The sequence below is a fragment of the Colius striatus genome, unplaced genomic scaffold (genome assembly GCF_028858725.1).
Source record: "Colius striatus isolate bColStr4 unplaced genomic scaffold, bColStr4.1.hap1 scaffold_59, whole genome shotgun sequence".
NCBI classification, from domain to species: domain Eukaryota; kingdom Metazoa; phylum Chordata; class Aves; order Coliiformes; family Coliidae; genus Colius; species Colius striatus.
Genome location: NW_026908533.1, coordinates 178476 through 188746, shown reverse-complemented (window position 1 = coordinate 188746; position 10271 = coordinate 178476). Strand labels below are relative to the sequence as shown.

The 10271-nt window shown below is 53.6% G+C and overlaps 1 protein-coding gene across 1 annotated transcript; it reads right to left on the bottom strand.

The window, feature by feature from the left end:
* Positions 1-1975: 1975 nt before the first annotated feature.
* On the bottom strand, positions 1976-7335 carry LOC133629519 (ubiquitin carboxyl-terminal hydrolase 42-like). Its single transcript, XM_062020174.1, has 11 exons — positions 7323-7335; positions 5760-5960; positions 5209-5319; positions 5026-5128; positions 4810-4877; positions 4584-4654; positions 4199-4281; positions 3838-3949; positions 3408-3548; positions 3090-3190; positions 1976-1997 (listed from the first exon to the last, which is right to left on the bottom strand). Exons 1-11 carry the CDS (start codon positions 7333-7335, stop codon positions 1976-1978), a joined length of 1026 nt encoding a protein of 341 aa, XP_061876158.1.
* Positions 7336-10271: the final 2936 nt, after the last annotated feature.

Here is a 10271-nt window from a genome sequence, read left to right as displayed (position 1 = left end):
AGTGTCCAGGGCGTTTGAAGCCCCTCTGGTGTGATGTGTGTGAGGGAATCAGTGTCCAGGGTGTTTGAAGCCCCTCTGGTGTGATGTGTGTGAGGAAATCAGTGTCCAGGGCGTTTGAAGCCCCTCTGGTGTGATGTGTGTGGGAATCAGTGTCTAGGGTGTTTGAAGCCCCTGTGGTGTCATGTGTGTGAGGAAATCAGTGTCCAGGGTGTTTGAAGCCCCTCTGGTGTGATGTGTGTGAGGAAATCAGTGTTCAGGGTCAGGAAAAATGTGGGTAATGTGTGTCAGTATTCTCCAATATTTGTTCAAGGTCAAAGCTTGGGTTGATGGTGACATGCCATTGAGGAGAGAAGAAGAGATTTGGCAGGAATGTGCCATAAACCCTATAGCCTGAAAAAATCAGCCTGGCCTCAAGTTAGCTTGAATTGGGGTGATCCTAAAGAGACAGACAGAATTGGTCAAAGGATGGTTAGAAACTGATGGAAGTTGTCAAAGAGATAAGAGCCAATGGAACTAGAGTACAGAAATGTAGGCAGGGGCAGAAGGAACAGCCCAGCAGCTGCGGGGGAAGATTGCAACAGGCCCTGTGAATGCGTGGGGAACAAATCTCCAGGGTTTTCATCATGAACTGGCAGCAAGTGTGTGTGTGGGGGCCTCAGACTCTCTCATCTCCATTGAGTGAGGTTGTTGCAAATGTGCTGGGGCAGAAAAACTTCTCTACACCAAGTCAGATCAGCAGAGACATCCTTTATGTGACGATGCGCCGGGGACACGGGATGGTTCCCAAAGAGGCTGGAAGCTCCTCGCTTCTGCTGCCATCGGTGCAGGGAGGGAAGGCCCGTGCAGGAAAAAGCCCCTGTGATCCCTTGTGCCCTGCAGCGCTGCTCCCGAGGGCCACCCCCAGCGACTCCTGGAGGGCCGCCGGCGCGGCGCTGCTGCCGTACCGCAGCTGGGCAGGGTCCCGGCACAGCTCCATCCGTGGCCTCCGCCGTGGCTCTGAGCCACGTTCAACGGGGGCCCTTTGTCCCTGAGGGCTTTAGTGCAGCACTTGGATGGTCGTCTCCATCCGGCAGATTTCCTCTTGTCCAGTCTAGGAGGGGGAGTTTGCGACTTGGTGGGCATCTGGCACCCAGCCAGGGCTAAAGCAGCACGTTTGATCACAGCCCCGTGCTGCAGAGCTGCTCCTCCTTCACTGCCTCCGCTGATGTTTCTTTTTGGCAGCCCTGAATATGAGAAACACATTGAACGTGATCCTGAAGGGCCCTGGAGCTACTTTGTTCCTTGGGGCTTCATCACAACATGGAGGACTTGCTCTCCTCTTTCTCCTTGCTGAGCTGCAATAATCAGTGAACTCCACGAAACGGCTGCGGAGATCACGGCCCCGCGTCGCAGATCTGCTGCTCTCTCTCTGCATCTGCTGAGTTTCCTCCTTGGGTGTGGGAACCCCCATGGAGGGGACCTTGGAGGACCCTGGAGCTGTGTCATTGCTGGGAGCATGGCCAAGAATGTCAGGACTGCTCTTCCTCTTTCTCCACCTTCCTGCTGAGTGCTCATAGTCCCCGGGCTCAACGCTCCAGCTGTGATCACCGCTGCCCCACTGTGGGGATCTGCTGCGAGCCCTCTGCCTGGCGCTGCTGCTCTCATCGGGGGATGAAGGGCTGTGTGTGTGCTTCTGTCTGTTGCTGCCTGCTGTCTGCTGACCAGACAGCGCAGCACCAACGTGTTGGCCGGGGCCTGAGCAGTGGCATTTCCCGCTGCTGGGGGTCCGTGGCCAGGTGAGGTGCAGACGGCCTGCACGTGCCACTGAGGCAGCTGCCTGGCTTAGCTGGCTTCTGCTGGCTGTTGCAGGGGAGCTGCTGCCCTGTGCAGAGTGCACTGCCATGTCCTGCAAAGAGAGCTGTGAAAAGGTCCTGTCCTTTGCTCCTGAAAGGACCACAACTGTGGGGACTCTCCAGAAGCTGTGTGAGGGGACAGCTCAGGCCCTCCCAAAGCCTCCCCTGGAGGGGGAAAGAAGGGTCAAAGGCCAACAAGCAGGATGCATCTAGGTGGGATGCTTTGAGAGGGAGAAGAGTTGTGGCTGTCAAGAAAGCTGCAGCGTGGGAGGGTGAAGAGTTGCAATGCAAGAGCCCAGAGAGAAACCCACTGTCCCTTTGGCGCCCTGAGCCACCTCACCAGAGTTACCTTGGTGTGTGAAGGCAGACCCCGTGCTCCTACAGAACCTGCCTTCTGGGTGCTAGACTGCAACAGCCTGAAGAAGGAAGAGATATATAATGCCATGATGAAGGAAGAAGCTCTTTCTGCAGGTTTCAAATCAGAGCTCCTGGGGAGAAGAAAAGACAAAGGATCTTGCTTTAGGGCTGTTCTGGACTGTTGAGTCATTTCCTTGGAGCAGCTTCTGCGACAGAGTGAAGACTTAACCAAGTCTACAAATGGGAATTGTGATTGGGGTCTTGCCACCAGTTCTGCCCCTGTCACAGCACGTCCTCATCTTTCTGCCCCCCACAGCCTCCATTCCTTAGACACACAGAATTACAGAAGGGTTTGGGTTGGAAGGGACCTGAAAGATCATGGTCCAACTCTCCTGCCACATGCTCTGGGCCACTTTCCTCTAGAAGAGGTTGATCAAAGCCCACTCCAACCTGGCCTTGAGCACCTCCAGTGAGGAGGCACCCACAACTTCTCTGAGCAACCTGTGCCAGGGTGTCAGCACTCTCAGAGAATTTCTTCCTAATATCTGACATCAATCTTCCCTCTTTCCACTTAAAATCATTATTCCTCCTCCTATCACTACCTTCCCCAAGAAAGAGTCTCTCCCTGTCCTTCCTGTAGGCCCCCTTGAAGGGCTCTTCTCTACATTAGCCAGCTGCAGAGAGTAGACAAGTAGAGGCTGACAGCATGGCAACAGCCCAAAGTCCAGGAAGGGATGAGAAGGGCTGCGGTGGGAGAGTTCAGATTGCTCAGCACTGAATGCTACAGGGAGTTAATTAGCTAATTGTCTCCTAGGACACTCGGGAGGGATAAGAAGAAACACAGCAAGGCTGGGGAAAGGAAACATATTCTGGACACATTCTTGTAAGACTTGCCATTACCTGACATAAAACAGTAAATAGGCTTGCTGCCTCTGAACTGTATTGATGTCACAAGGAGTCACAGACTCATCATCCATCTTGTACCACTGCCCATTGCCGTCCTGTGAAGAAAGACGTTGCTGTCTGCAGAGGAGCTGCAGGGTTTCTCCACAGAGACACCAGCAGACAGCTGTAGGAGCAAGAGGAGGACCAAGCAAATCCAACCCAGCTCCTAAGGAGTCCTTCTCCCCCCAGACCTGGGCTGCCAGGAGCCCTGCCCTGCCAGCTGCTCTTCATGGCACACGTCTCTCCCCTGCTGGGAAGGCTGTTGCTCGGTACCTTTGTGTAGCAGAAATAGTGTCCCGAGTCACACGTGGAACCGGCGTGCACCAGGACAGCGTATAAGCTGTAGACGAGCGGCTCTGCAGGCACCTCAGACATGTAGGGCCGAAGATCCAAGCGCTCAGGGTACCCCACAACCTACAGAGAGACCAAGAGGGATCAGAAATGATCCTGAACTACTAGATGCAATAGCCCCCAGAACGTCATGGTTTGGGTGTCAGCAAACTGCTCTGGGCCAAAGCCGCCCTCTCAGAGCAGAGGAGATGCTCATCTCCCCACGGCAACTCTGGTCTGCCCACGGCAACTCTTGTGTCCCCAGCAGTCAACGGCAAGAACCAAACACCAGCAACGTGTGCAAGAGCATCCTGCTTTGGGGAACCTGCTGCTCCAGGGAGAGAAGGTTGTTGCCCTCCAGTTGTGTACATGCCTTGCAGATCTTCCTGCCAGTGACAGCGTCAAAGCGTTTCAGGCACACTGTGAGAACCCTGGGTGCACGATGCACTGTGACCCTCTTGGAGGCAGCAGCCAGCTTGTCACACCTTAGAAGCAAGCACAGAGACCAGTGCCTAAATGCACCCACTTCTCCCCCAGGAAGGCCAGGCAAGCGCTCATGGCTTACACAGCCTTGTGTCACTGTCAGCCTTAGTCAGTACCAGAAGGCCTCGTGACAAACAACCTGCCTCTCACTCCTGTGCAAGAAACCTACATGACAAGGCGACTTATGCTGGAGGCCATGCAGCACCTTCACGGCAAACCTGCTGTTAAGATGGCATCAAGGATCATCTTACCTGCTACAGTGAAAGCAGTTTCCACCATCCAGCTGCTCTGGTTTCACAAAGTCCTTCAGAGCTGTGGTGACAGATGAGGCTGCCTGGAGGAATAAGAAAGGAGAGCCCTGGACTTGGAGCAACACCCTTGCCCAAACACTTACAAGAAGGTGACAAGGAGCCCCAGGCAGCTGACACAAAGGAGACCCCTTGGGAGCCCACAAGCAGTGTCCAGGGGAGGCAGAGAGAGGGTATTCTCCTCCCCAGAAGGACACAGCCGTTCTTCTTCCCACGAGCCACCAAGCTCTCTGGTGTTCACAGCACACGTTGTTGAGCCAACTGCATGGATTCCAGAAAGCAGCAGGGGCCTTGGGATACCCTGGAGTGCAATGATAAAGCCTCTTACCTTTATATCCACAGGGACATCCAGGAAGCCCTCGTAGGAATCAGAAACTGCATTGCAGCTCAGGCACGTGACTGGAAGGCAAGGGAAAAGGCTCAGCCATAGGGCAGGTCGAGCAAGGCTGCCAGTCCTTCCTACCCACTACGCCAGTCACACCAGCAGCTGTTCCTCACCAGCTGGCAGAAGGACACAGACAATCCCAAGGAGAGTAATAGTCATGGGAAAGTACCTCTGGATCTCATCTGTCCTCCAAATATTTGATGGACGATGGTGGTCTCTTCAGAGGCGGCGTCCAAGCTGGAAAGAAACAGCAAGGGCAGAGAGTTACCAGCTGCGTGGGACTGGCTTTGTCTGAAAGCCCTGAGAGTAGGGTTTCCTTGACGAGAGCCCATCAAGGAGCCCAAAGGGGCTGGGAACGTGGGAAAGGCCGTTTGCTTGTGCTTACTCGCTGATTCCTCTCAGACAAACTTTCTGCATGGCATCGACAGCAGAGCGTAGGAACTCGTGGGCATCTTCCTGCCTGCCCCGCTGGAATTGTTCTCCTATCACTAAGAAAGAAGTTAGTAGTTCTCTCCTCCAAGAAGGGAACAAAACCTCTAAAAGCAGCTTCTGCTGTGAAAGGACTTACGTGGAAGGACATTGATGAAAGCCAAAGGCTGGAGCACCTTGCCTGAGGAATGCAGGACCATGTTAGCGTGGGCTTCCATTCTGCACATCATGCAGAAACCTTGCTGAAGACCTGAAGAGGGAGAGAAGAGGGAGGGCAGGAAGATCCTCAAGTCAGCCAAATCTCCATAGCAATGGGAAATCCATCTGAGACCTGGGAGCTGTAAGGAGTCTCCACTCCTCCCCAGGTGTCAACATCCCCAGGAGCCCTGGACAGTTTAATGACTAGAAAACTTTCTTGAGAGAGATGCCAAACTGACACAAGTGTCTGTGCAACCAGACAAGAGAGTGGAAGTGAGAGGAACAAGAGAGCCAGGGCTAGAAAGAGGTGCCTTTCTGAAGAGGAGCACACCTAGACGGGAAAAGAGGCTTCTAGGCTTGAGTGTTCCAAGCACAGCAAGTGGTGACTTTGACCCAGCAGGGCTGCTTTTCTCCTCAATCAAATGCCAGGCTCTGGGAGCCCTTGAGAAGTGCCCAGGGGACTGCCAAGGAGATGTTCCTGCAAGTACTCACAGGACTGGCTGTGCTCCCGAGACAGCAGGTAGTTGGCCAGAGGCGGGGTGTGCGTCAGGCACTGCAGCACGGAGTTGAGGAAGCACGTGTTGCCCATGTTGTAGAGTCCTGCTCCAATGCTCTGTCCTGGCTGCCAGTCCATGCAAAGCTTCTCCGGGGGAAAGAGGATCCGTTCTGGTGGAGCCATTCCCTCGGCAATGACTGCACAGAGATGGAATTTGTCAGAGGATGTGACCACACTCTGACATCTTCAAGGCACATTCAAGGCTTTTGACACTGTCTCCCACAACATCCTCATCAGAAAGCTCAGGCAGTGTGGCTGGGATGAGTGGACAGTGAGGTGGATGGAGAGGTGGCTGAGTGACAGAGCCCAGAGGGTGGTGATCAATGGCACAGAGTCGAGTTGGAGGCCTGTGGCCAGGGGAGTTCCACAGGGATAGATTCTGGGGCCAGTCTTATTTAACATCTTCATCAACCACCTGGATGAGGGGACAGAGGGACCCTCAGCAAGTTCCCTGCTGGCACCAAACTGGGAGCACTGGCTGATTCCCCAGAGGCTGTGCTGCCAGAGAGTGGGATCTCGACCGGCTGGAGAGTTGGGCAGAGGAACCTCCTGAGGTTCAACAAGGACAAGGGCAGAGTCCTGCAGCTGGGAAGGAACAACCCCCTGCACCAGGACAGGCTGGGAGTCGAACTGCTGGAGAGCAGCTCTGCAGAGACAGACCTGGGAGTGCTGATTGATAATAAAATAAATATGAGCCAGCAATGTACCCTCGTGGGCAAGAAGCCAATGGCAGCCTGGGAGCATCAAGCAGAGTGTGGCCAGCAGGACGAGGGAGGTTCTTCTCCCCCTCTACTCTGCCCTGGTGAGGCCTCATCTGGAGTCCTGTGTCTAGCTCTGGGCTCCTCAGCTCAAGAGGGACTGGGAACTGCTGGAGAGAGTCCAGCGCAGGGCCACCAAGATGATCAGGGGACTGGAGCATCTTTCATATGAGGAAAGGCTGCGGGAGCTGGGGCTGTTTAGTCTGGAGGAGACTGAGGGGTAATCTTATTAACATTAATAAATATCTAAAGGGTGGGTGTCAGGAGGTTGGGACATCCCTCTTTTCTACAGTAGCTAGTAACAGGACAAGGGGTGATGGGATGAAGCTGGAACACAACAAGTTCCACTTAAACATAACACTATTTCACCGTGAGGGTGAGGGTGAGGGTGAGGGAGCCCTTGCCCAGGCTGCCCAGAGGGGTTGTGGAGGCTCCTTCCTTGGAGCTCTTCAAGACCCGCCTGGACATTTTCCTATGTGACCTGATCTAGGTGACCCTGCTTCTGCTGGGGAGTTGGACTGGATGGTCTCTAAAGGTCCCTTCCAACCCCCACCATTCTGTGATTCTATGATTCTATGATCTTTGACAAGTCGAGTTCTGTGGAGTGGGACTTGGGACACCCAGCTCTAACCTCCAAGCCAGAAACCTTGGGGACACCTAAAACTGCTGAGGGCATTTACTGGGGAAGAAAGCGTTCTGGAAGAGAGTCTGTTCCCCTGCTGACGTTGCTGACAGTCACACCTCCCTTTTCCATCTTGTCTGCAGCAGTGACTGACTGTCAGCCTCTCCTTGAACAGCTGCCTCTGCCCTGCCTCTGTCTCCCTTCCAACCACCTCAGTCAGGGTGGGCTTCCTGCACCTCTTGGCTGAGCCCAAAGCCTCAGATGGTGCCGCAGCCCCACTTTTGACCTGTTCTACTCTGTTGTAAAGAAAGAAGGTTTAGCAAATAGGAGCTCCACCCTGGTCAGCCCAGAGAAATCTCAGCCTCGACATCAGGAGGTTTAGACCAGCCTCTGCTCTCACCCCCTGTCTACGTGCTCTACAGTCTGTCCTGAAAGGTAAATCATAGTTACCTTTGGAAGAGGATGGTAGTTGAGGAGAAGTGAGGAGGAAACGACAAACAGCGTAAAAAAGCTGGAAGGCGAGTAGCGAGGGAAGGAGCTGAGTTGTCCCAAGGGCAGCTCAACTGTCCTGCTGGGAGGCCCAACTGGCTCTGGGTGTCCCGCTGGGAGGCTTTATAGTCCCTGGCCAGGTGAGGTCACAAACGCCGGGTGGGGTCTGGAACAGCCCCTGTGTGACATCAGCAGCGCCCAATGTTCTCTGTCTCCCTTGGTGACGGCCACAGCGCTGCCCCTCCCCTGGGATAGCCTCTGGAATCACAGAAGGGCTGCAGGGAGGAGGCAGCTGGGGAGCAAGAAATCCGCTCCACAGTGGCTCCCTGGGACACCAGCACGGAGGCTGGGACAGAGCAGAGACTGCGTGGGCAGCCCTGTGAGCTCTTGCAGAAGAAGGGAGCTGCAGGGTACTGTGGAACTCACAAGCTGTATGTTTGTGATGCCAGGAAAGTGCCAACCAGGACTCAGCAGCCAATGTGACTGTCAAGCAGGTGTTTCTGGCAGCGCTGGGCACACAGGGGATGGCTCCACCAAGTGTGTGCCCTGCTTAGAGCAAAACTTTCCACATGTTCCACACTAGATCTGCATATTCATTGCACTTCTTCATGAGTTCCCCTCATTGTCCTGCCTCAGTCTGCCCAGGCCACAGCTCCCTCACGCCTCCTTCGCTGGGCCTCGGGGGCCATTGAGGATGAAGGTCTGAGTCTTCCTCACAGTGTATTCTTCACCTTTGGCTTCCTGGTGTTTGTCCATACATCAGGACAGGCTTGAGCAGTTGCTGATTCACTTCTCTCACTCTGATTGGTCCAGGATAAGTTCTGCTCTTGCCAGATAACAACAGGAGTGAGATGTGCTGCAGTGACGACTTCTTGCAGCTCTACAAGATCAGCAATGTCCTGAAGCTTGTACTGCCACAAGGGAACAAGTTCCTAACGCCAATATTTCAGATACCAAACACTTACAAATGTGTTCTTGCAGATTTCTGGCTGAATGACGCTTCTGTGCTCTGAGGCTTCTGTAACATCTGCAATTCATTTGACACCTGGGCCAACAGCCTGTCATTGTCTGAAAAAATGCTGGGTTTTGGGTGAACTTTGCTCATTAGACTCTGATTATAACACCTAAACACAGCTCCATCCCAAAGCCCACACAGCTCCAAGGTGCCACCAGCCCTCACTCAGCATGTGCTCTGCATTCTCCTTACCTCACACCTTTAAAAGCAAAGTGAGAGCATTACACAACAATCCAGATGAAGGTCTCTGTGACCAGAGTCGCTCCAGCCCCACCTCGAAGGGAAAGAGAGTGTAAAAATGGCTTAAGAAAGGGGGCTGTTGGGGAAGACACCATCGTAAATCAGTCAGGGAAGGTTCCAGCTCAGGTTGCCTCTGACTCCTGGGAGCAGCTGACGGCTGCACCTCTCTCCCCTCACAGGGACGCCTCTGGCACAGAGCTGGTTGTGCCAAGGGCTGGCTGGGGAAGCTCAGAAATCTCCCTGCACAGTCGCTTCTCTTCTCTCCTGCTGCACTATTCGCAGCCTCACGAGCTTGGACTCGATCATCTGAGAGGCCTTTTCCAACCATAACAATTCCATGGTTGTATGACAGAGGTAGGAAAGCTGCGGCTGGGTTCTTCCTTGTGTGCCTCAGTGCCCACCCCATCTCTCTGGCCTGCGCCCTGCATTTGTTCATCTGGGCTGAGCAGACGAAGTGCACACGACTGAGGGCAGCTCCCACACCTAAAGGGCTGGGAAGGTAGAACTTGGCTGGCTCAGTCCTCAGTCTGGGGCCCAAGACCTCCTGGTTGGCATCCAAAACCTCATTTTTAGCTTTCAAAGTGGTACTTTTTGGAACAAATCCTCATTTTCACCACCCAAAGCAAAAGGCTTTGCTTCCAAACCCTCCTCTGGGGGACCAAACTCTTCTTTTTTAGCTTTCAATGCCTTATTTTGAGGCCTAGGCCACCATGTAAATCTTTCAAACCTCACTTGGTGACCCAAACCCTAATTTTCTCCCAAAGCCCAGTTTTCACCTTCCAAACCTTGGGATTAGATTTCAAATCATCCTCTTCTAGGTCCAAACCATCACCTTTCTTTTCAAAGTCTCATTTTTGTGCACAAACCCACATTTCTTAGCTTCCAAACACTCAATTTTAACCTCACAAGGCTCGTTTTGAGGCCCAAATGCTCATTTTGAGCTTCCAAAGCCTCCTTTTTGCCTTTTTCAACCTTATTGCTTGGAGCACAGTCCTCTAGTTTTTGATTCCAAAGTCTCACTTTGTGGCCCAAGCCAAGTTCTTCTTTTTAGCTTTAACCTGTTCCTTTTCAGCTTTCAATCCCTCATTCTCGGGTCTCAACCTCAGTTATCAGCATCCAAAGCCTCGTTTTAGCTTTCTAACACACCTTGTTGGGTAAACCCCCTCCTTTTGAGCTGCCAAGGCCTCCCCTTGGAGGGCACAAGCAGGAGCTGGGCAGATGCTGCCCTTGTGTGTCTCTGTGCCCGTGCGGCCGCTGCGTGCCACGTCCCCTCACACCCCAGGCTGCACATGGGCAGTGCCTGGGGGTACCCAGGGAGGGCCTT